Genomic DNA, 25,633 nt, shown 5'->3' on the forward strand with positions numbered 1-25,633 from the left:
TTACTGAATTTATTTAAATACTTTATTATCACAACTCTACAAATAAGCAGTCTTACTTGCGCAGCTTGCCCTCAATGATCCACTTGTTTTTCCTGTAGGTGGCCATGTTTTCCAGCGTGTTGTCAATATCACTGGAATATATAAAGGTACAGAGTGATATACCAGCATTGTGGCTGTAACAATAGGTGAAATGTAATTATTTTCATGGAATAATAATAAAAAGGGATCTCTTATTTCTTGTTCGAACCTGGTCACAATGTTGCTGCCATTCAGCTCTTCCACCAGGAAACCCAAGATGGCCGCCTTGGCGTCCGGGGGCAGGGCGTGGAAGGTCTTGGTCCTCAGCGTGTTGCACACCTCTATGTCGAATCCTCGAGAATCCAGGAAGATCCGGAGGGCCTCTGAGACGGTGCTGCGGGTCAGATCCAGGTCCACCAGCTTCTCCCCAAGGATCTTAACGGACTGAGAGAGGGAAGGAAAGCATAAAAATAAAACATAAGCGACGTGGTTCTTTGGAACAGAGTTTGGATTTGCAGCTTGGCCTTGACATAGGGAGGCGGACCAGTGATTTAAATGTCACTAGTTTGATCCCTGGCACCGACCACTGGGCGTATACCAGCTGTAAAACCACAGTGCCCATCAACTATAACGAATTGCCCTTGGGCACAGAACTGAGCATCAAAAATGATCCAGGGGAGCTGGAAATGCATTTGTAGGGGACTGTGTGTGTATCTGGGTGGGATAAAAGATCAAAGATCAAAAGTTCTTCATTGCTGCTGCTTCATTGCACTTACTCACAGTAGGGTTATCAAATCCATGCGTTGACTGCCTTACTCGACTTAAGTCGGGTTATAACGTTTCCTATTGGCCAAATTCCCATAATCCATCAGGAGATGACATCATCAGGAAATGATCACCACAGTTCACATCAATGTAATGAATTTCAAGAAAATGGATGTATCTCGGAATACCATCTCCAGATCGCGTTCTTGGTCAAAACAAGCCCTTTTTTACGGACCATAACAAAAGCATGGATGGCCGTGGTTATAATTTTTCTTTTCTGGGTGAAAGAAAAGACGAATCGTCGGGCGTTACGGGAAGTAATCCGATTACATATGGACGTTGGTGGGTTCATGGAGTAAAAACACTGAAAAGCCCCGGCAGAAGCTACTGAATTAATTAATTGTATACCTGGCAGTGGATGACGTGTTAATTGGCAATTCATTGAGTTTTCTTGTAGAGTTTACAAAGAGCATAATGTTTAACCCATTTAGGCCTAGAATTATTGAATGCTTTAACCAGTGAAAAATAGCAGATATACAAGCTCACAGCGCGGCACTCTGCGAGCTTGTAGATCTGCTATTTTTGAAAAAGTCGTGAAAATGTGTGCAAATCTTTGAATATATGTATTTTCAAAGCGAACGTTTGTAACTCAAATTTTGCTTCTGGGTGGTCCCTGGAATTAGATATTTTGAGATGGGGGTCCGTGGCCAAATACATATCATTTTGAGTGTCCTTCACATGAAAAGGTTTGAGAACCACTGATATAGTAGTCTCTCAAGAACAGACTAACTGAGCTCCAGTTAAGTGAAAAGGACCTTTTCTTTGACGATGGCTAGCCAGATTGCTGATATAGAAACATAGGTTCTTCAAACAATCTTAGAAGGATTCAAAGACACTTATAGAATCGGGTCAAAATTCTAATTTTCACGATTTTTCAAAAATACCAGATCTACAAGCTCGCAGCGCGGCACTCGGTGCCGCGCTGTGAGCTTGTATATCTGCTATTTTTCAATAGTTAAAGGACCAGGTCACCTCTGGGACAACCAGATCTTATTTTATTGTTGTGTGGGACACGATCAACACAATCCTGATTTTTTTTGTGTGTTCAATCTGTGTTTTTAGATGTGTTAGTATTTCAGCATGCTACAACTGGTCATATGATGCATTTTGCATCATATGACCAGTTGTAGCATGCTGAAATCGGCTGAAATACTAAAATATCTAAAAACACAGATTGAACACAAAAAATAACTCAGGATTGTGTTGATCGTGTCCCACACAACAATAAAATAAGATCTGGTTGTCCCAGAGGTGACCTGGTCCTTTAAAGCATAAAATAATGATACACAATCATGTGTACCCGTTCTGAGTCAGTTAAAGTGTTGCACACACCTGGTAAAAGGGTGGCAGGCCTGGATCATGCAGCGCGGCCTCCACTAGCTTCAGCAGCAGGTCCTGGAGCTCTCCTTGGCTGCTGCCCAGGCCGAGGAGGCCCTCCTGGAGAACGGCCAGGCTGGGCACGTCCTTGGGAACGTTGAGGCCGATCACTTTGCCATAGCCGCTGAGGAACTCCACCACCGTCAGGCAGTGTGCGAAGGCTGTGCCCGACAGAACCACACCGGGAATACGGGACAGCTCAGGGAGAAGCTGAGGGGGGAGAGAGAGGTGGGGTTGGGTGCAAGGATCAAATATCATGAACATCTGATAAACTACTTTTTGATCAAGTGTGACCAGATGTTGTCGTATCACATCAACGAAGAGGTTACACATCGTCACTGTCGGGCACAAACCTCGTATCTCCAAGTTTGAAATTTGTACATTTTTTCATAAAGTAAAGCCCTGCTTCACCATACAATGCAGTTTGCACGAAAGTAGTGAAAACAGCAGATCTACAAGCACACAACACCTCGCACTTAAATTATTTTTTAAAATGATAAATACAAAACAAACGGTTTTTGGACATACAAGGTTTCCACCTGACAACGACGATATATATAATTATAAAAGCTTTAGATGTGTGTATAGTTAATCCTCTGCTATGAGTTCAGATTACATCACACTAATAATACAATAGCGCAGTTCTGTAGTTCTCAAACTTTTTTAACTCCCCCTAAATTTGTACAAATGTATATGAAAATGTTAAAATGTTATCTGAAAATTGGTTAAACTGATTGTGATTCTATGTCAACTACTTTAGCTGGGGACCCCCTTGAACCCTCCCAAGAACCCCTGTGGGTCCCCTCCCCGGAGAACCAATACAATAGAGCAGAACAAATCAAAAAAACTATTTCAGCTGAAAAACATAATATGAAAGCTCACCTTGTGGTCGGTGAGACACATGTCCTCCACGGGCTTCTTGAGCTCCTCTATGATGAGCTGCTGTCTCTTCCTCTCCTCCAGACGTCTCTGGGCCTGGACCCGGCGCTCCGCCGCCTTCTTGGCCGCGGCGGCGGCAGCGGCGGCCGCCGCGGCCTCCGCCTGGGCCTTGGCCAGGGCCTTGGCCTTGCTGCGGGCCCCCAGAACCCTCTTGCCCTGGGCGATCCGCTCCTCGTCCGTCTGCTGCACGGGGGGAGGAACCTCCATGGCCTTGGTCCTCCTCCGGCGGCCGGGCTTCTTTGGCTCCGGAGGAGCAGCGGTGGAGGAGGACTCCTCGGACGCCGGCTGCTGCTGCTGCTGAATAGCCGGGGCCTGGGGGGTGGTGGTGGTGATGGCAGTCGGCTGAGCGGCTGGATCTGCTGCCTTTACCTCTTCCTGGTCCTTGGCCTCCTGCTCCTTCTCCAGCTGAAACCCGGAGGGAGTGATTTTTAGTTTCTTATTATGGTCGAGGTTCAAGTCGAAGACCTGGTTGGGTATTTGTACATTATCTATACGTATACCTTGGCTTTCTTCTTCTCTTCCTTGAGCTTCTTATTCTTGTTATCTTCTTTCCTTTTCATTCTCGCCTAAATGGATGTTGCAAAAATGTTTATATCCAAGTATTTATAGTATTTCAATGCTACAACATTTCTTTCAAATGGTTTTCATCTTATCTTACCTTTCTCTTCATTTTCTTCTTGATTTTTGCAAGTTTCTCCTTATCTTCCTCCGTAAGCGCTTCTACAGAAAAGAAAAAGAAACATCCATACAAACAATTAGCCACAATAAAACACTTAATCAACCTGCATACTATGGATTAATTACAAATGACACCATACACTTGATATGCATTTGGAAGTACAGCTTCAAGTTGTTTTTCTTTTCCTGTATAGTTTTTTTTTATAGTTTAGTTTTTTCTTAGATTTTTTTAAATGAATTTATGTAGATTGTATAATACCGTAATATGTTTATACAGTAGGCCCCAGCGGTTACTTGGCCCTCCGGCACACTTTTGTTTACCGGTGTTTATATAATATTTTTTTTATATCAACACATACGAAAAATGAAATAATCGATTAGTCAGATTACACTTATGCCCCATTTTATACAGGTTGTAAATTGTGTCAGATGAGTGTCAGACACTCACCCTTGGCCTCCAGTCTGTTAAACAGCTTGGCGTCGACCTTGCTGAGCAGGTCAACCATCTTGGGTTTGGGAGGCCTGCCGGGGCGTCGGCTCTGCCCGCCCCTCGGGCCTCGAACCCTGCTCGGCTTCTCCTTGTCCGGGTTCGGAGGTCGACCACGCCGACCGGTGATCGCCATGATCATGGACGGGACCTCCTCGTTAGCCAGAAGCACCCAGGTTTTCCCCTGTTCCAAAACATAAAACAGATCAGCCTTTTTCTGCACACATGATGTACAGTACATGTGTTTCCTTAATGTGAATAATTCAGGCTTCCAGATATTTGTTATGAACAAAAGTTCTTCTGAAGATTCTCCAATGATCCACACTTAAATTTCCATGACCAGACGGACACATGCCATAGACGGATGAGGGGTAGTCATGAACGCCGTTGGTCAAACCCAACACATGGGGAAGCAAGCTGGTCAAACTGAGGCGGATGAACCAATTCCGACTAACATACGTCTACATAACTTACCTCAGGACTCTCCCTCTCCTCGTAATAGTCCCCCACGGCCATGCGAGGGCTGAAGCTGAAGTGTTCTCTGGTGACGATGCCATCCTGGTGCCTCTTCAAATACTGAGGAAAAAAGAGTAGCGGAAATGGGAGAGAGGGGAAGAATGTTATGTTTTTTTTTTTTTTTACAAACAACTGCTACTCGTTGTCACAAAGGCAATCAGTGAAGCATACTCTTGTGGTGCCGTTTTTGAAAATTCACCTTTATGATTTCTGGAAACTGCTTCATCCTCCTGCCACAGGGGGTGTAGTACCAGGTCTCCCCCTTCATTCGGTTCTCCATCTTCCTCACACGGATCTCTCTCCTCCAGCTATGGAGAGAGTTCACAGATATAAGTCACTGAAACACAGTAATCCTCCTACAGTTAAGAGTTAACAACTTAAAGCCTACAGTATATAGTACTTGCCCCCCCAGGGCGCTATACTTGATACTTGGTCCACTCCTTTTCCCCTCCCTCTGTACCAAATCTCTTTGTGAGAAAATAGCCAATCTACAAGCCCACAATGAGTAGCAACACGCCACATTGTGACCTTGTAGATCTGCAATTGTTTTACCAATGTTCCCCCCAGAAAGAACAGGGAGGATTTCTTTACTTTATATTTATATGAATCCCTGTGGGGAAATGTATTCTCTGCATTTGACCCATTTTAACTATAAGTGCAGTGGGCAGCCACCTAGGAGCACTCGGAGTGGTTAAGGCTTCAGTATCTTGCTCAAAGATGCAAAAAAGCCAGGAGAAGCCGTGGATCAAACCCAGGGACCTCATGGTTACTTACTCCCCAGACAGCTCTATCCCCACTGCAGCCCCTAAAGCTGACCCAGACGCATTACTTTGAAACACATACAGTACAGCTAATTCACAGCAACTGAAAACAGGCAGGCAGACTCTAATGAGACCAGGACTGAATAAATGAAAAGCATCATTATTACCCATGAAGCAGTGGGAACTGGACCTGTTCCTCTGTCGCAACCCTCCTTTTGTTGCCTTCACCTGAAACACAAAACAACCGCAATTTAAGCCTTTCAGTATTTGCTACATTATTTACCACATCAATGCCACTTTGAGATGAAAAGACAACCTAAATTAACTAATTTAGGCCTAGAATTATTGAATGCTTTAACCAGTGAAAAATAGCAGATATACAAGCTCACAGCGCGGCACTGAGTGCCGCGCTGCGAGCTTGTAGATCTGCTATTTTTGAAAAAGTTGTGAAAATTCTGAATGGGTTAAGCAAACAAACATCACCTGTCGTAGAGCTGTCATCCGCATCTTGGTCGTTATCGACGTCGTTGGCTGCTGTGGTTTCAACCTCCAGTTTAGGCATCTCTGCTTCGTTTCCATCCTGGCCTTGTTGTTTCTTGCTCCTTCTGCGTTTCTTGGGCTTGATCTCGACCTCCGTGCTGGATGCTGAAGCTGAAGCACGAGCCAGGACCGCCTCGATGATGGCTCTGATGGGGTCGTCCTCTTCGGAGGGAGGAGGCCCGGCCGTCCCACAGACGCCGGCCGCTTCTTTGACCTCCACTTTCAGGGACTTCTTCCTCTTTCTCCCGGCTCCTTTGGGCGGCTTGGCTCCCTCCTCCGCCTTCATTTTCTCTTCCTCCTCGGGACTCTTTATCTTCGCCACCTTTGGAGTTCTGACTCTGGGCTTTCGCGGTGCCTTCTCGGAGGTTACTGGGCAAAAAGAAACGTGCAACGTTCAGATAAAGCTTGCCTTAACATTTCTTTTGCATTTTTTTTTGCATAACACTCCTTGATATGAAGTCATTTTGATGCATGTGACAGGTGCAGGGCTGTCATGATTGTCACAAATAATTGTGATTAACGATTTAATTGTGTTTAATTTCCGATTGGTTTTTAGGCTTAATATTAGTTCATAAACACAAATTGCACAGGATAGATATGTCAAATAACGTAAATATACAAAGAAATACTGACACATTTAATTATATTATACGTTCAAGAAACTGTCAAAATAGTGGAAATAGCTGATGCGCTTTTCAGCTACATATGTTTGAAAATGTATATGTATTTTTCAACATGGAAACCATTATGCAAAGAATAATGGCAATTATCTTATATTAGATAATTGCGATTTAGGCGATTATGCAGTAATTGTTAACAGGCCTACATTGAATACCTGGAGTAGAGGCCTTTGGAGTTCTGGGTTTCCGGGGTTTTCCTGGAGTTTTCACCTTCCTACCAGTGTCCGAAACGGCTGCGTCGGCTAAACACGGTGGTTGGTGCTCACCGAGGCTTACCGCAGGGACACTGGAGGTTACATTGCCGTCATCTTTCATCTTCAAAGTGGGGGGAGCCACTTCCTCATTAGCAGTGTTCTTACTGGTGATGATAGGTCCAGCTGAATCTGGTTTATCCTCTCCTTTTGGCTCCCATTTCATTTCAGTTCCTGTTCACAGAGCACATAAAATGATATTCAGTTTGCAATATGCAGATGTGTGTAATGAGGCAGGAAAGAAAATCAGACAGAAGTATCGTATTTCCATGTTAGAATCAGAGTAATGCCAAGGAATAATAGAGGAATACCTAATTAAGTAAATGCAACTTTACATTACTCCAGGAGAAATATGGAATATTCGAAAATATCTTAATGAATACTTGGCCGGATTGTCAAAGCCATTACGCATACATACCTCGGTGAAATGGCTGCAGAGGCTCATCCGAGTGTGAAGCGGACGCATCGCTCTGAGACGTCGTGTCGAGGTGGGATTCCTCCATCCGAGAGGTGTTGTTCATGGAAGAGTCCAGCAACGACTCCCTGGCGCTTAGGCGGCTGTCCATCGTCTCTTCTGCCTGGGACGTGTCCTCTGCCCGGGACGTGTCCTCGGCCCGGGACGTGTCCTCCTCCTGGGTCTCGTCCATCGTGTCCTCGTCCACGGAGTCTTCTGCACTGGAGCTGCTGTTCCTAGTGAGGTCACACACATTGGAACGCCCTTCTTCTGCGGTGAGGTCACACAATTTGGAAGGCTCTTCAGCAGTTAGGTCACAAACTTTAGAAGGCTCTTTTGCAGTTAGGTTGCACACTTTTGAAGGCTCTTCTGCTGTGAGGTCACAAACATTAGAAGGCTCTTCTTCTGCAGTGAGGTCGCACACACTAGAGGGCTCTGCTTCTGTGTGGGACGCATCGTCACCATCGAGTTGAGAGGTGTCTTCTTCTCCCACGCTGGAGCTGTCGTCCACTTCCGAGTCATTTTCCATGTGGGAACCGTTCTCAAAGCGAGACGAGTCTTCCGGGCATGAGCTGTCGTCAACCGGCTGAGTGGTGTCCACCGCGCTAGAGTCGTCATGGGTTTTAGAGGTGGTGTCGAGTCTCGAGTCTTTGCCGTCAAACTCAGACGTGTCGTTAATACGTGACAAGTCAGCGAAGGAGTCCTCTTCTGTCATGCTATTATCTTCTGCCATGGTGCTATGGAGCCGCGAGGAGTCCGTGTGCAGAGTTTGTGCCACTGTGGAGTCCTCTGCCCCACTGGACTCCTCTGAACTGTCCTGCTCCAGAGACTCATCCGCATTCGACAGTTTGTCATCCATCTCTTCGTCGTCGTTATAAGTGACGGTTGCTGCCGGCTCCTCTGCGGACTGCGAACTCCCTGGGGAACTAGCAAAAGAATGCCGCGAGTCCGTTTCAGGTTCCTGAGTCGGAGTCTCAGTAGCTTCCACGTTTGGTGAGCTCTTATCTGTACCCGCTTCAGGCTGAGGGAGACGCTTCTCAGACTCTCCGACGGCAGTCACAGCAGTTTTGTGTTCCGTCGTTCTACGATGATCTGGCTCTGGAGACCATCGTTTTAGGGATTGAGGAGGAGCGGTGCTTAAAGGGGAAGGATCGGACGAGGCAGGGCATTTATCCGCTGGGGAGGTGGTCTCTGGTTCAGGGGCCATTGTCACCAAGGCAGGGGGGGCAGGCAATGGCACAGTCCTCTGAGCTTGAGTGGTGAAAGGTGGCGTTGCAGACAGAGATGAGACCATAGGCCCTCGAAGGGTGGTAAGGGAGGGAGTGTTCACCTCTGATGCCGAGGACATCGCAGGCGTGGGACAGGCGGAAGGGACAGAGACTGATGGGGGAGGAGTACATGCTGTCTGAGGTTGAGGCGACAGGGTCACCATTTCAAAAGGTGTACTGCCCGTTGAAAGAGGAGTAGGTACGGGAAGCGGAGAAACTGAAGAACGAGGACCAGGTGGTGCCGAGGTCGGTGGTCTGCAGGAGGACGACATTAGCGACGGCGCCACGGTACCTGATGAGGAACTTGCAGTCACTGACGTTTCGCACACTAACGACGGAGGTGGCGCAGACCGATCTCGCGCACTGCCAGACGCATCTGGGAGGGAAGACATCAGAGGAGGAAGCGGCCTGGAGGAGCCTTGGACCATCTGCTGAAGAGCGGAGATGGGTGCAGTGACCGAGTAAGAAGGGGCGGTGAGCCCCGTGTGGGGTGGAGAGGCTACGGGGGGATGAGGAGAAGGTACGCTGACCGAATGGTGAGGAGACATGGCAGGTGGCCTGGATGTGTTCTCCAACAGGTGCGGAGGAGTGGATAACTTTGAAGGGGACGCCGATATGTTGGAGGAAGGGGATCCCACGGGCAGATGCGTGGACCCACCGGGGGAGAGCTGAGCTGCAGGGGGAGGCCTCAGGCCGTGGACCATTAGAGGTGGCGAGGAAAGTCTGGGAGGAGCAGCAGCGAGGGAGGATGACAAAGTGGGAGGTGTGGAGATCCGTGGTGGAGTAGATACGGCGGTAGGGGACGAAACAGCTGGGGGTCCTGGGGCAGACATGGGAGGCGCGGAGACCACCGGAGCTGTGGGAGTCCGGGGAGGGGTCGGTGCCTTCACAAGAGGAGACGGTGAAAGGGCTGCAGATGACGCAGACAGAGAGAGATGAGAAGACATGGAATGGGGAGCTTGTAGACTCATCAATGGCTCCCTCAGCGGTGAAGCCATTTCTGGGCGCGGGGCTGTTGGCTGTTCAGCATGCTGCCGATAGTCACTGGTAGGCCCCATATGAGGTACGGGGGGATTAGCTTGGTAATTGTCAGTTTTAGGTATTCGCTGGGCAACAGACGTCCTTTCCATTCCATTATAGCTGTTATCCACATCCTTGTATGCTTCACTCATACGCCCTAAGACAGAAAATAGATAAACAATTATTACTAAACAGTTGCTTAAAAAGTAGCATGATAGTTTTTGCAATGCATCTCAGTTAGTTTGCAATATAACAAGGCATTTGATAGTCTCACGTTAGGAAGTCGAACACCACTTATCTCTATTTGTTCTGAAATTGATTTTCTGTAAAAAGTGCAAGGCTAGCACACACAGATCACACCAGACCATCTGAGCCGATCACTTGAGCCAAGTTGTGGGCCAGTAAAGCAGGAACAGCACAACCTGGTGGTTAAACCATGGTGCTGCTACACCAGGCTATGCCTGGTACAAACTAAATCTGTTAAAAATAAGCGACCACAATGACAGCGGCACTATGTTGGATAAATATCTAAAGATACATTCATTTTAAATCAAAGGGAATTGAGGTCATAGGAGTGAAGTGAGGAGTCCCGGGGATTCATGACTTGGACACTTATTGGATACATTGTGATATGATTAATCACCAAGTTCCGTACAAATAAGATGTTTGGTACTGTAGTTACACAACATGACTTGTATATCATAGCTTTCCTTTTGTTTTAAAGACATGGGGAACTATGATAGCATGATAGCATGAATGTAACTTTTGAGGGAATACAAGCCTGGTCTTAGTTAAAAGTTAAAACTATTTTAACACGATGATCAGTAGTAAAAACAAGCCGTTTTAACTTTTGACAAAGAGGAAGACTGTAGTAGATCTGAACCACACCCCACTGGTGTGGCAGTTTGAGATGATTTATATCAGGAAATACAAGAAACAGGGAATCTAGTGTGTCATAGTGGAAAACAACCACTCAACACAAAGACGTGTCCTCAAACCACTTCTCAACTAAGAAAAGATAAGCCACTCTATTAGTCTGAAAGTAACATGTGAATCTTTGAGCATATTATGAATCTTAATTATCACTGCGTACCCAGAAACATTACATTACAAGAGCTCTTTCCCCACATCATTCTAATGCTTCATTTATGTGCCGAAAACAGCAGATCTACAAGCTTGCGTGTTGCTGATGCGACTCATTGTGAAGCTTGTCGATCGGCTATTGACACCGTCATACAACGAAGTATAAATCGGGCTTTCGTCTCATTCCACAACTTTGTTCTGAACTAGGCTTAAAAGATTTAAGATAGCTAATTACAATCAATCAAAACATTCTACAATGTGCTTCCATGTGTGCAATGCTCTCACCTTGCATGACAGAAGACATTCCCACATTGCCAGCATGAGGGCTTCTCTCCCTGCTCGGGTGGCCTTGCGGTGAACCACTCTCCTGCACCGCTGACGGGGACATCATGGATACCGATGACATCCCCATGGGCAAAGGGCTGCCGGTACCCCCTCGGCCCAGACCGTGGTGCTGCGGGCTCCCGCGAGGCGGCGTGAAGTTCTGGGAGGCCGGGGGCATCATCTGCCCCTGGCCCTGGGACTGAGGCTGGGGCTGGGGTGGTGGCTGCGGCTGGGGAGACGGTAGAGGAGGGTGCTGCTGGGCCTGGTGCTGGTAGTAGGGCATCCCGTTGGGCATCATGCCATAATGCTGAGGTTGCTGGTGTTGCTGGTGGTGATGATGTGGGTGGTGGTGGGAGTGCATGTGCTGCTGGGACTGTTGGTGTGGGGCCGGCTGTAGGGACTGCTGCTGGTGGTGCTGTGAGGTCGCGATCCCAGGGTGCACTTGGCTCTGGTAGGCCCCGTACATGCCGTGGGAAGTGTAGCCCATCTGCTGGGGGCTGGGGTTACTCCTGTTCCAGTACTGGCCTGAAGTCAACGACATGCTCGGGGGGCCTGCCACGGAGGACTGGTGGGAGCTGCCCATGCCCCCGTTTAGTTGGTACTGTCCGTGACCCTGGTAGTGGTGCTGTGACTGAGGCTGCATCATCCCCGGGGCAGCCTGCTTGGGGTGCATGCCGTGCCCAGGAGAGGGACCCATGGCTGGGCTATACTGAGGCTGTCCTCCCCAAAGGTAGTCGTAGCCCATGCTGCTCTGGTGGTGGTTGCTCATGTGAGGGTAAGGAGCCGTTGGCGGGTGGGGACCCGGCACACCGGACCCGAGTACAGTAGTGACGCCATTCACATTCATTTCGCCGTTCATATCTGTCGTAGAGAAAAGCCATTAGTCGAGCCATGTAGATATACAGTCATGTGTTAGATTATAAAAGATATATTAACAAATAACATGATACCATTTCTTGCAGGCATTTTTTGCAGCAATAGGCATTCAACATAATTGCTTTCCGTTAACGTGCCTCCACTAGTTCCACTGGTGAGGGCAGGGTCTGCGTTTCCCAGCAAATATGCAAATTTCACGCAAGCAAAAATAATTGATGTATGCAGAAAGATCACACAGTTGAATAGGAGGTTAGGAGGAGGGCATCTCACAATCATCATGTCCTGTGAAAGATGGGGATATAGCACATGCACAATTTAACTGGAGCAGCCGTGCTGAAAGGTGATTGGCAGATCAACAGAAGCTGCGTATGTGCTCCATCTCCATTTGTCACAGGCTGTGACATCTCCTCTTTCCATCCTTAATGTAATGAAGAAGAAAAGAGCCACCAGATAAGACGCTGCCATGAGCTATTCTTGAGCTTATTTCTTTCAAATATATGCATGGCAAATATATAAAACATTAAAGGCACTACGATTTTGCCCATTCTGGTCAGTGGTGTGATATGAATTTTAGAAGTGGTGCCCCTGTAAATTCGTGACGTGATGATTCATGTGCGTGCATGTGAGGCACGCTTGCGTGCAGCTAAATAAGTCTGGGCTCACCGAGCCCAACCGAGCCCACGGCATCTCACCCCTGATTCTGGTATGTTTGGGGGGTGTAGCGGTTCATTTCTGAACTAACTCTGATGTGTCCTGGGAAACACTCTTGATGTGTCCACTAATTACAACAGGTGGCACCAAATCCGCCAAAAGAGAGGATCTTCAGGATTAACACTTCAATGTATAATAACCCCCACCCAGACCCTTGACGCAGAGTTCCAAGCGGGGAGACATCGGGTGCCCTTTCTAAAAGTAAATATGTTTTACTTTATTGATAGTCTGGAGAGAGATGTGGAGAGAGATGGGGATCTGACCCGGCTGGGAATCAAACCCCGACCTCCCAGTCTCAGGGCGGGCACTCCAACCACAAGGCCACTGAGCTGGTCCACATCTACAGTATGTACAGTAAACAAATGTCGGTATGGAAGAAACTTAAGAAACTTAATTAACTTATATTTTTTTTCTTAATTCTCCATTCAACAATATATGCCAACCACATCTAAAGCAAGAGAAGGTGAACTAATCCCCCACTTTCAGTGCATTAATTAATTATCAGCTGAATGACCGTGATACTCACTTTTCCCTTGCTGTGGGAAACTCATGGAGGACCCGTTAGTATAGAGAGAATCCCCTGAGGTCAGTTTCAGTCCTGAGTTCGCCGACGCCGAGGCATGGCCACCATAGTTGAAATGGTTATTCGCCTCCATCTGCGACACCAACAACAAATAGCATAAACATTTAATTATCCATGGCACAAATTATTGAGCTTAATATAACACATAATTAAGATACTCTGTTATTCAAACAAATAAAAGACATCGTCATCTGTACATACAGAGACTCCCGTCCAGGACAGGCTTCAGATCTGATCTGAACCCATTTGGTTTGGCGCTAGGAGGAACCCGTTGCGATCGCATGCCCTTGCCGACGTCGACCCGAGGCAGGGTTTGAACCCACAACCTTCCTTCCGTGTGAAAGGTGAATGCTTTAAACAGTAAAAACTACACTAATAATAGACCAACAAGACAAAACAAATAAACAACAAAAAACTATTTAAATAAACCACCAACCGATAATAAGGCTTTTCTCTGTGGTATACTATTTATTACCTGACTTTTTATTATGGTCTTAAAGGTTGACTGCCTGATTAATCAAGCTAAATCAAAGACATTTTAAGACTGAAGACTTAGATGTAAAATGAAGAATTGAATACAAGTCTGTGTGACCTGGTTGGTGGATATCACAGATTCAGTGAAGAACCTTGTTTTGAAGGCCTGTGAGACTGAATTCAAGACTTGCATAATTATATAAATATATACAATACTTTTTTTTTAAAAGCTTGCAAATAATGACAATTTTAAGAAATGTCTTGGGACCTGCAGGCGGTCTATAAACTAAGTTATTTATAGAACACTGCATTTCCTAAAAGTTTTATTTTTTATGTTACATAATAAGCACAGTTTCCTCCCTCCTCCTTCCAACAACACAAGCTATATCTCGTGTGTACTAGTAGTGCATGTATGGCTTTGGCAAAAAAATAATGGCTGCTTATCATAATAACAGCATCATCCCCAACAAATACACCGTCAAAATGTCGCAACTGTCTGGGCCAACAGAACAGACAGCAGATGCACCGGGGCCTCTGCATAATGGACAATGATACACACACACACACTCATCATTAAGCAAAGAAGCAGCGTTTATTACTCCGTTAGTACGACGACGCAGTCGCTCGCCGCACAACAACTACAGATCTGAGGACGGCCGTTCCCAGCTTGTAGATCTGTAGTTCTTGTGTGGCGAGGATGAGTGTAAATAAATTAAAGCTTTTTGTTTTATTTTTAACGTTGAGTCTCTCTCTCTCAAAACGAAAACGAGCAGACAGACAGGCCCACACAGCCAAGAAGAGGAAAAATGTACCAAAGCACTTACTTGACAATTAAAAGAAAAACGTTATACAACGCCATAGAACCATTTAAAACAACGGTAGTTTCATTTTGTTTTTATTACGCACCTAATTAAAAGGGTTAGACACCCGGCTAAGCCATTTCTGTTTCATTTTCATTTTCACAGAAACCCCAAATAAAGGCCTTCTTGTTCTTCTAGTTAACGTAAAAAAAAAGCTAACATTAGCAAGCGTGCATGCTCCGCTTCTCTCTGCCATTAAAAGAAACACCGGGAACGATTCACTCGGAAACTTTGCACGTCCGGTCAAGAGCGGATATCCCAATATGGATTGGAGACGGCGCGCGCGATGGACATCAAAGCCGGATACGGTGGGCGGGCTCTAGACCGGATATGAGCTCCGAGGGGTGAATAGGAACCAGGCTTTCCGCAGGTACCGCGGGGAAGCCTCTGTGTGTGTGACGCGAGGGGTTTAGCTGTGCTCCGCTGCCTTTCGGCTCTTCTCTCGGCTTTCTCTCATCCAGACTATTAACAATTCACACACTAGTCTTAACAAACTGTTTAACTCTTTTTCTACTAGCAGCTGAAAGCGAACATGGTTCGATCCCCCCCCATCACCGGTTCACACACTGCTTGTTTATATATTAGGGGACGGGATCGTTATCAAAACATCGAAACAACAGGCGTTGTCTCCAAGGTTATTTAGCTCCAATCAACAAACATGAATGATGATAACGCACGCACACAAACCTGGCTATCAGATGTTAGCCCTGGACTGATGCTGCTAGATAGAAGAGACAACCAGGAGGGCTAAAAGCCAGCATAGTAGCATTTAGCTTTAAGTAACAGTTCCCATCAGTTAGCTGTGTGTGGCTAACAGAGCTAGCCAACAGACCCAGTTCCCATCAGTTAGCTGTGTGGTGGCTAACAGAGCTAGCTAATAGAGAACCCCAGGTTGCAGGTACAGACAGAGGAACCACCAACCACGCTTGTTTGAAACTGAGACTCACTCACTCACACACCAGATGTGGTTGGAAATGTTGGGGGGTAATGACTTGATTACTAACATAGATTAGGATCTCTTAATTGCGAAGTCTAATTAAGTCGCAGTCGTCATCAACACGCCTTTTGTTCAGCGAGCTAGCCTAACAGCCCAGATGAAGTTACATTGTTGTTTACGGGGTGCAGACTAGAGCATCCTCCTCCTCCTCCATCTACTACTATCACACACTCCACTCCAAAGTTTGGCTGGAATCGGAATTAAAAAACCCCTCTAACCTTTTCGGATCTCGGATTCCAAGGACGCGGTTGGCTTTAGACCTCCGACAGAGCCGCTTTGTGACCGCAGATGGCACGGCGATGAATAGTAAACAACTATTCTCTAACCTTTGGGTTTTAAATTAGCAAACATGGCTGGTGCGTGCTCCTCCGTCCAGTACAACCATGATGATGATCATCACACAGAACACCAGAGACAGAGCAGCGTCAAGTTACACAACAAGCGTCAACACACACACATCCGCTCTATGGTGCATATTTGACTTTCATCATAAAAGTGTGTATGGACAATTATTGTACACTTTCTTTTTAAAATGTTCAGTGATTTATAAGCAGTGATGGAAAAAGTATTCGATTTTTTCAATACTGGATTGAAAAAATACTCTGTTACAAGTAAAAGTCCGGAATTCAAAATGTACTTGAGTAAAAGTATGAAAGTGTTGTCATCAAAATGTACTTAAAGTGCCAAAAGTAAAAGTAGGCCTACAAAATGTTTCAAAATAGCAGATCTACAAGCTCTGCTATTTTCAAACATACATGCATCGCAACACTTGTAGATCAGCTATTTTCAAATAGTCAATGTATAGCATAGTAAATGCTACATGTATGTTTTATAATATAATTTTATGTAAAGTAACTATTAAAGTTTCCAAATAATTGTAGTGGAGTAAATTACAACATTTGCCTCTGCAGTGGAGTAAAAGTAAAACTGTTCAAAAATAATCAAGTAGGCAAAACAAATTCTTTGGGGCGGTCACTTTTGGACAATAATCTCCAAAAGGCTGTGGCTGACTATCTCACATTTGGCAACAACTGAGAATTCAACACAAATACTGTTTAAATAGTATTATGTATTCAAAGCCAAATAAATGTAACAGCTCTCATGTTATCTGCTGTAGCTTGTTGCATTGTGAACTTGTAGATCATCTATTTTCAAATAGTCAATGTACATTTATAGGGTTAGTGGTTAAACTGATTTTGATGCTATATTATTTGACTGGGGATTGGCTATTTTTGGTGAAGATAGTTGGTGTAGAGTAGACCATTGATTCTCAAAGTGGGGTCCAGGGACCCCCAGGGGTCCTTGAGGGAGTTCCAGGGGTCCCCAGCTAAAAGATAGTTAGGAACCAACTGGACAGAATGGGTATGTAACTCAGAGATTTTATAAATGGAACCAAATGTTCAATTTGTACACTCTGAGTTAAATTAACATTGATTTTACAACATAAATTGGGGTCTCAGAGATAGAAATGCCATTAAATGGGGGTTCGTAGCCTAATGCATGTAGGGTCTTTGAAATTGAAATGTTTGGGAAAAATCTTCTCTTATGGGCATATCTTTTCAAATTGGTGTCCGCGGGCTAATAAGTGTCAATTTGGGGGTTCTTGACATGTAAACGTTTGAGAGACTGTAGGCCCTAGAGAAAAAAAGTAGGGGGCATAGTATAGCACTTTTTTGAAGGAAACCAGCACTCACTTCGAAGATTATTCTTGTTTATTCAAGGGTTCACCCAGCACCTCGTTTTGGCCCGGACGCCTTCCTCAGCGCGAGGAAGGCCTCCGGGCGAAAACTTCTAAGTGAGTGCTGGTTTCCTTTTTCAAAAAAAGTTTGTTGTTTGAACCGTGCACCCGAGATACAGTATTCTTGAATCACACATTGATGAGTGCTCCTCTTCCTTCAAGGCATAGTATAGAGCCATGGGGGACACCAGGTTTAAGTGGTTAAGGGTCCATACCAAACACAAGGCAAAAATAAAGCAGCAGTCCTTGGAACTTTTATTTTGATAAGCAAAGTGGAAAAACTGAAAATTATATTGCGGATTGCATCAAACTTCTCTGAAATGACAGCAAAGAAAGTGGAACGAATAGGAAGTAGGTTAATATTGCTCGGCAGGGAAGTGTATTGGCAATTCCGGGTCCTGGTTCCACTATACTTTATAAATCATAATCATGGATTTATCAAGGCATTTATGGCAGAAACCGGGAAATTGCCACTTTGTGTTCATGCTGCCTGTGTCCAAACGGTTACTGATACTGATGTTAGTCCTTCACAACCCAAAGGTTTATCCTTTGCAATGACCACTCCCCGATGTATCCATTAGGAGTGAGTTTCAAACTTTTTAATTTCAAGGACCCCCAGTTTGGTATGCACTAGGGTCTAATTTCTAATGCATAGGCCATGGACTCCCACTCTGTATGTGGACAAATGGAACCGTAAGGGTCCACTTAGTTCCATTTGTACTTGAGTTACTGGTCCATTTCTTCTTTGGCTTCCATTCTCAGAGATCTGTAAGGCAAGGGTCCATTTGGTCCAATGGTACCCCCACAAAAACTCTGGACTCGAGATCCACTCTGTCACTGCATTAGGGCGGTCACAAATTCAAACATGCATCTGTATTTTAGAATTCTGTAAACGGAAGCAAGCTTACAAAACCATCAAATCAAAGTTTGCAATAAATAAATAAAAATACACCTTTAAAATGAGTCTTAGACAGTTTATTATAAAGATGTAGACAATAAAAAAATTTTTTCACTGTAATTCAACATTGAAGTTTTCAGCCTGTGATAACCACCAGTCAGGTTGAAATACACAATAACTATGCTTATACTGGTCTCCCCTTAGAATTTTGTTTTTGACAGTGCAAATATAATTTGGTCATTTCGCGTTGCCATATTCTCCAACATTCCCTTCCCTACAACACCAACAAGAGAGGATCTATTGTAGATGAATTATCACGATTTTAAATAAATTGAAAAACCAAACGAAAACACACAAAAACTGGATGTTGAGGCCAAGACAGACATCAAGCTTCACTTTAACCACATAACCCCTTCATACTTTGTTGTACGACGATTAGCAAAAATAGCCGATCTAAATGCTCACAATGGGATTCAGTGAGAGCTTATAGACAGACCATTTTTGAGCATTTGAGGATTTATACAATTTTCTTCACCAATGACATGACCAAAATAGGAATGCCAGGGTCAAAGTGCTTAATTGCCTGTGAAATGTACTACCATAGTTCTGCCATTTCATGAGTGACAATGTTAGGTCAGCATGGAAAACAACTGCTGCACTAAAACCGTATGACCGTTATGTTCAAATAATACATCAAGAACAGCAAGAAGCCGATGGCTGAGACGATGCAGCGTGTTGTCTGCAAGAATTCCAGAATATTCCAATTTTACAAACTTAGACATCTGACAAGTAGATACACAAAAGGGAAAATGTGTAAGTTGGAAGGCTAAACTACAGAAACACAGACCAGTTTCTTGGATATCTAATATGCGCCACATGGAAGGCTTAAGAGGAACCGACTCAGAAAATACATTTTCTGAGGTACATAGCTAGTGTCTTCTTAAATCATAGTCATTAAAGAAACTACTTTTGTTAACTAAGCTATTAACATTGGGAGGTGGTGTAAAACAAATGCATGTTTTTCTCATTTAAGTTGCAAACAATGTACTTTTTTTTTTCTTTTTCTCTCTTCACATGTATTGCTCAGTTGAGTATGACTATACATTTTTTCCCAACAAATAATGTGTGCTTAGTTGTAATAATCAACAGTAAAACATGATACCAAAAAGGTGCAGTACTGCAAATGGAAGTGGAGATAGCTGCTCTGTACAATACTATGCATATCAACCTTCAGTGGACTGATCGGTAAAGAGTTCTGGAGCTTAGGCTATGGATTTAAATATGGCTACCAACTCATATGTACAGGTTTGTTATTTCATCACTGACTTCAATTTCAAGATATACATTTTTTTCTTCTTTTTTTTCATGATTCCTCCCATCTTCCGTTCTTGCATTTCTCTTTCTACCCTTGGAGTCTTCTATTCCAAATCTGGCATTTCTGGGGGGAAAAAGTGACAAGAGAAACATCTCAAACACTGCCTTTTTTAATTTTATTTTGAATGAAGCAGAATTAATTTATCCTAGAAGCATTTTACACAATTGCATGATAGCAAATGTTCATATGGGCCTGTTAAGGGAGCGTTCTTAACCCATTTATACCTTTCAATCCAGGAACCTGTTTTGGTGTAGTTGTTGATGTATACAGTATATACAAACATTATGTTTTGTAATTTATTTGAATACGATTTAGGATTTAAAACTTCAGGATTTAAAGGCATTTTCAGAATCGACCTTGGGTCTAAAAAAAGTCTAAGATAAATGCAGTCAAGGAAGATGCTATTTGGTTCAACTCAGTTGGAGTAGGCTATCCTTTCAAAAGTCTAAAAGTGTATATTTACCGATACAAATACAGGCAAATAACTCACACAAGATTATAGATTTTTATAGCCTTCACTCTTTATGTAGTTAGTGAGTCAAAGGAACCATGTGCATCCATTCAAGTGGCCACCTATGGGTGGAAATTGGTAGCACACCGGGAAACTGAATGGGTCCCCAATAAAATGAGCTTTTTTGACAAATTGTAATGTTTAACTCTTATCTAATATGGCTATAATTATAGCTATCATGTTTGCTGAATTTATCTGCATATTTATTTCGTATTGTTTTGAAAACTTGAAAGAAACGCGTATGCAGACAGTGCTGCTGGGTAGCTTGCCATTGGGATTGAGATCCTGAGGGACCAAATGCAAAAATGTTGCAAGAATGGTGTTCTTTAAATACCTGTGGGTGGGAATTGGCTGTCAGAAAAATGAAAACTACGGGTCCTGCAAAATCCTGTACCTTCCCGCAAGAAACTCTATATAGCACACCTGAAGCATGTCTGGTCATGCTTAATTCTTAGCTTGATATGCCTTGATATGAACGCATTTATCATATGGCTAAATGCAGATGAGGAGTATTTAAAAAAACGTCATTACCGACAGCTATGAGCATAATGCATCTATTTAATAACCTACAGTCAAGCAGTAAGTCTGGTGGAGCCTACTGTGTTGCTGTCCGTGGTGCTGTACTGTAATTGCCATCTGTCTCTCTCAGCGATTGCGTCCACCGCGGCATGACAACTCGGGACAGTTGGCTAGTCGACATGCCATTCACTAGCATAACGGCTTGCTAGGGGTGCCTCACAAGCCACAAGTCACTGCAACTGTCTTACCGCCAGCCAGTGACATAAACTTTAAGTCTTGGTGGTGGACATAAAGGTGGTATAACCGTTCGTTATTCAGTTGGGGACGAAACAAAATGTGCACTCCCCTCTATCCCAACGCAATGATGGTCGTCTCTGTCGGGTGGGAACCTCATGTCCAAAATCCGAAAAGCTCAAAAGCTTTCTAGCTTGCAGATCTGCTACTTTTGATGGATAAAGAGGCTTCTGCTTGACAACAATAGGCATACTCCCCTTTTATTCTCCTTCATCTGACTGACTAACAGACAATATCATTAATAGTATTAAAGGTTTTCCATAGCCTCAAGTTCCCTCAGACTTCACAAAGTTAACTCAAAGATGCCCCAAGGTAAATACTTACTCTCATCATCACTATCTGCAGACTCATCCTAAGAAGAGATAAGCAAAGTACATACGGTAGTTAATTATAAGATTAATGTGATAGAACTCAGACAAGACTCAATCAGATTCATTATCAGATTTATACTGCCATTTATCAAACGCATAACAACCAGTGGTATGTAGCTACTGAGGATCTGAACTTATTTCTCCTACTCCGTTTTTCCGTTTTCATAAATGGCAGACATTAAGCCTAGAACGACAGTGTTGCTTGCTGAAAATAGATTTTCGGAAAACACTACTGGCATGTGATTGAGTATAAATTACTTTTTTTGAGTGACAATAAAAAGGTTTCTTACATCTTCAGCACCATCTAGATCAGGTAGGTCATCTTCTCCTCCCATGGTGTTCATCATCTGTAATAATACATTATTTAGGACAGGTATTTCTTAGTTAAATTGCACATGAATGTACCATACTGTTTAACCAGTTTAACACATTTATTTTTTCTCCATGATATATTTGTTTGCAATTGGGAAAATAATTGAGAATGAGATAAATTTGACTTACATCTGAGAACTGGTCAAAGTTGCCAAGCTCTTCATCTGAATCATCCTCCCAGTCTTTCCAATTGTTAAAGTCAACACTGAGCCAAGTTAACTGTGGGCATAAATAGTACTTGTCATTATATTTTGATCACATTCAACATCACACTTAATCAACAATGTGTCAAAACAGGAAAATCCTTTAACACTGAAGTAAACAGTGGTCACATTCATTTTGTCTCAACGTGTGGACGCGTGACTGACCTTAGCCTTTTCTTTTGTTAGCCTCGGCCATGGCTTCCCGGGCTCTGCTTTTCGTAAACAGCACAACACTGAACGATCTGTGCGTTTATGTTTGGATTCCTACGTTTGAGAGGGAAGAACGACATTCAATAATAATATCTAATGAGACATAAAACAATATTAAATAAATAATTGAGTGCCGAGTCAGCTCAACTTACCTTTTGATCAATGGCTTCAAAAAGGTCTACTTCATTCGCATGTTTTGACATATCAGTTCCTCCAAGACAGCTGTTTGGGAAAGCAAGTGATACTTAATGAACAGCCAGTATTTATGCACAGGAAGAGGAAATGACAAATAAGAACCACACTAGTGGAAACAGCAATACCCCTTACAAGATAGTTTTTGAAAAAATTGATTTGCGGCAAACCCACCTGAACTCAAACTTTGTTTTATCAAAGTTGATCTTGACATCCTTGCTGTCTGCAATGCAAAACTCAATGAAGACAGCGTCCCTCCTATCGTACCACTTGGCAGTTGCTGGATGCCTATACACAAGGAGGACACAGAGACATTAACAACTTAGATAAAAAAGAAGAAAAAAAATATCACAATTGAAACTGCTACTATTATTTCCTTAGTCAAATTACATTGCAATGTGTGAATAGTTAATTCACCATGTATGCTACATTTATAGTACAGACGGTTAGCACCACCACTTACTAGTCTCGCGTGGCCAGACTAGTGACTCCCACAATTTGCAAAAGCTCCCGTCATACAGTCTGGGAGACGGAAGTTCTAATCATGAGTATCCGGCATGAGAATCGATAAAGCGGATGTGAAGCCTCCTCCCCACTTTCGTTTTGTTTTTACAGTTGCGTACATTTATCCTAATATAAATCAAAATCATCTGAGCATATTTAGCTTGCTGCTTGGCAGAAATGATATTTTCAAATATATTTTCGTGAACGGAACTCGGATTTCGGGAGGTGTAGTTCCAGATTCTATATAGCATTCATAGATTGTGGAATAGTTGTCTGGCTGCGTGAGACTAGCCTCTTACAGTCTTTAGAAACATTCAACTTCAACCTAACAAACACATGGTCCAAGCCAATCATAATTGTTACAGTTGGGTTTATGGACAATTACACAGCAAGCTGAAAGCTCATGTAGCATCGACTAAAAGGTAATAAATGATAAACAGACAGACCACCTGCACAGGACAGGTGGGCTGTTCTTTAGACACAATGCCTTGCCATCAAAAACCATATGTATCAGGTTGCTATACAACAGCATCCAATTACAGAGTGCTCTGATGACAAGATGGCACCAATAAATTCTAGAGAGCAAAAGATCTCAGCATTTTCAACTACAAACCACTTCAATTCGAACAGACCTCTCAGTCACAATTCACATTTCTTCACACCTATACCATGGTAAAAATTCCTAACATTACCAGCAGAGGTGGTGGTTTCACTTTCAATACTGTGCACATGATTCATCAAGGAAGCATTCAAGGAAGCATTAGACTATAATATAGCTTGCATTATTCTTTTTTTACAGAACTCAAGTGGTCTTCTCAAATTTTCATTGTACTGTATATTAATTACATATACGTATGCATATTCTCACATTTTCAAATCATGTTCTTGCCATTGCGTATTGTGTATACTATTTGAACCTGTGTAGAGTGAGTGTGCAACCAGTTATTTCCTTATTGAGATAAAACCTTTATTAATTCCCCTAGGGAAGCGCAGGTATCATAGCAGCAACAGCAGTAAAAATTTAACTCGGGAGAGTCAAGATTAAGTGACAAAAAAACAAGATATGGGGATGTGGGGGGTGGGTTTACTGAGCTGTTGGCCTGACATGATCTCTGCTTTGAATCTCTAAATGAGTGAAATATCAGTCTATCAATGAACATAAATGCACAGTGAATATATGAATGGATATACTATTGTACATGTATCATCACCAGTAAATATATATGCACAGACTGTCACACATAGGCTATCCATTCTTACATTCATAGTTTATTATTATTATTATTATATACAAGGAATATGCATAAATATATGTAATTAATAAGTCGGTCTGTCTGTCAACAGACCTCCAGATGATTGCAGCAAGCAATCGGAATGACTGGCGGTCTATGGCCTTTTAATACTAGCCAGACAAATCCTCTTATGAGATATAGCATGCATGAAGCAACCAGAACCAAGCAGGGCCACACACAGTGGCTGCGCCTCACCCCCCTCCCTCGATCCTAACTTTGCTAATGTTAGCTGCCCGGCTTGCAGATTTAATGTTATACTTAATAGTAGCAGTTAAAGGGTAACTCAGGGGCAGCTTCCCAGTTCCCACACTGCTAACGTTAGTTGTGGAACCACTGCTAGCCTTAAGTATGAATAGAGAAGCACAATGAATGAACCAAGTGGCTGCAATGCTATTCCAAGCTGATAAGTAACGCTAGCCCACCATCCATATGAGCCATGCGGTTGCACCTGATCCATCCATGCCATGATTACAGAGAAGTCACGTTAGCATCTATGTTGATCAACTCCCAACTTAAATGTCTGGCTAACCGTCAGACGTTGAATGGCAATGTATATACACACTCGTTGGATGGTAATCTATTGCCGGAATAGAACTGTTCTGCGTCTTTGGTTGGTTTTGTTCAATTTCAAATAAACAAGGTTCCAATAAGAACCAACTAGCTAGCTAGCGAGCTAACCCGTTAGCTTACATCCTAGTATATGCTAGCTAGCTAGGGGGCAACAAGGCCATTACCTCCCGCCTTTGGTCAAATAGAATCATATCGCATCATTATAACCATCATCATAATGACACCATTTCAAACTAAAGAGGGAAGATAAGTGTCCTGCGCCGTTGGAATTACGTCATTTCTGAGTTAGGATAAAATCATTTTTATTAAACGTTACTAATAACTAAGGAAGGCTGGAGCATTTCTTGCGTCTCTTCTCCAACATTACAACGCCAAAACAAAACAAAAACAAGCTTACATTGTCTCGGGGTTATGCGTAAATCTTCTGTTTTCTTTCTACAGAAACAACAACCAGGGCTTCTTTCTTTCTGACAGCTATTCTGAAAAGATTATTCGATTTCAGTTCCACGTTTATTCGGCGCAAAAGGCTCCAATGGACTGTGTGTGTGTGGTGGAGTAGAGTGCACTCTCTCTCCGCGTGCGTAGCTGCGTGCGTGCGTACTAGAGGTGGGAGGTTGGCGAACGAATCGAGTCTTTTGAACGGCTCCTTGAAATGAACGATGGGATCCGTTCCTTTTTTATTGCGACCGTAGGTCGCACTTACTACAGAAAGCTCCACCAGGTGTCCGTGCGTCAGTCAGTCCGTCACACACACGTCACACTTTTGCCCTGCTCATATCTCCGCAACCGTTGCCCCGATCCATGCCAGATTTTGCACACACACTCCTTACCTGCCAAACTACAACCTCCAAGGACCCCCGGA

General features: G+C 43.7%; 2 protein-coding genes across 4 annotated transcripts in view; both read right to left on the reverse strand.

The window, feature by feature from the left end:
* The window catches only part of baz2a (bromodomain adjacent to zinc finger domain, 2A), a 33,478-nt gene extending 17,417 nt beyond the window's left edge, over window positions 1–16,061 (reverse strand). For 2 of the 3 annotated variants that reach the window (XM_080734207.1, XM_080734206.1), the window contains exons 1-16: window positions 15,941–16,061; window positions 13,335–13,464; window positions 11,183–12,082; window positions 7,491–9,971; window positions 6,977–7,246; window positions 6,085–6,510; window positions 5,769–5,829; window positions 5,040–5,148; window positions 4,799–4,900; window positions 4,286–4,508; window positions 3,818–3,879; window positions 3,660–3,725; window positions 3,103–3,564; window positions 2,176–2,430; window positions 248–462; window positions 57–131 (exon numbers count right to left, since the gene is read on the reverse strand). In XM_080734207.1, coding sequence (XP_080590333.1) covers window positions 57–131; window positions 248–462; window positions 2,176–2,430; window positions 3,103–3,564; window positions 3,660–3,725; window positions 3,818–3,879; window positions 4,286–4,508; window positions 4,799–4,900; window positions 5,040–5,148; window positions 5,769–5,829; window positions 6,085–6,510; window positions 6,977–7,246; window positions 7,491–9,971; window positions 11,183–12,082; window positions 13,335–13,464 — 5,837 coding nt within the window. In that variant the 5' untranslated portion in view covers window positions 15,941–16,061. The remainder of the gene's footprint in view (window positions 1–56; window positions 132–247; window positions 463–2,175; window positions 2,431–3,102; window positions 3,565–3,659; window positions 3,726–3,817; window positions 3,880–4,285; window positions 4,509–4,798; window positions 4,901–5,039; window positions 5,149–5,768; window positions 5,830–6,084; window positions 6,511–6,976; window positions 7,247–7,490; window positions 9,972–11,182; window positions 12,083–13,334; window positions 13,465–15,940) is intronic. The other variant, XM_080734208.1, reaches the window with a different exon arrangement.
* A 2,358-nt stretch (window positions 16,062–18,419) lies between these two features.
* On the reverse strand, window positions 18,420–25,313 carry ptges3b (prostaglandin E synthase 3b (cytosolic)). Its single transcript, XM_080733645.1, has 8 exons — window positions 25,169–25,313; window positions 22,580–22,693; window positions 22,366–22,435; window positions 22,169–22,267; window positions 21,930–22,019; window positions 21,719–21,775; window positions 21,382–21,409; window positions 18,420–19,796 (listed from the first exon to the last, which is right to left on the reverse strand). Coding segments are annotated over exons 1-8 (480 nt in total). The 5' UTR covers window positions 25,171–25,313; the 3' UTR covers window positions 18,420–19,776.
* Window positions 25,314–25,633: the final 320 nt, after the last annotated feature.

This window comes from Nannobrachium achirus, assembly GCF_963921795.1.
Source record: "Nannobrachium achirus genome assembly, chromosome: 9".
In the NCBI taxonomy this organism is placed as follows: Eukaryota; Metazoa; Chordata; class Actinopteri; order Myctophiformes; family Myctophidae; genus Nannobrachium; species Nannobrachium achirus.

Excerpts from the sequence above, each read along its gene's own strand:
- ptges3b (XM_080733645.1), bottom strand. Across the intron at positions 22,268-22,365 it reads TTGAAGCCATTGATCAAAAG|GAATCCAAACATAAACGCAC; the intron begins GTAAGTTGAGCT and ends TCTCAAACGTAG. Across the intron at positions 22,020-22,168 it reads TAACAAAAGAAAAGGCTAAG|TTAACTTGGCTCAGTGTTGA; the intron begins GTCAGTCACGCG and ends TTATGCCCACAG.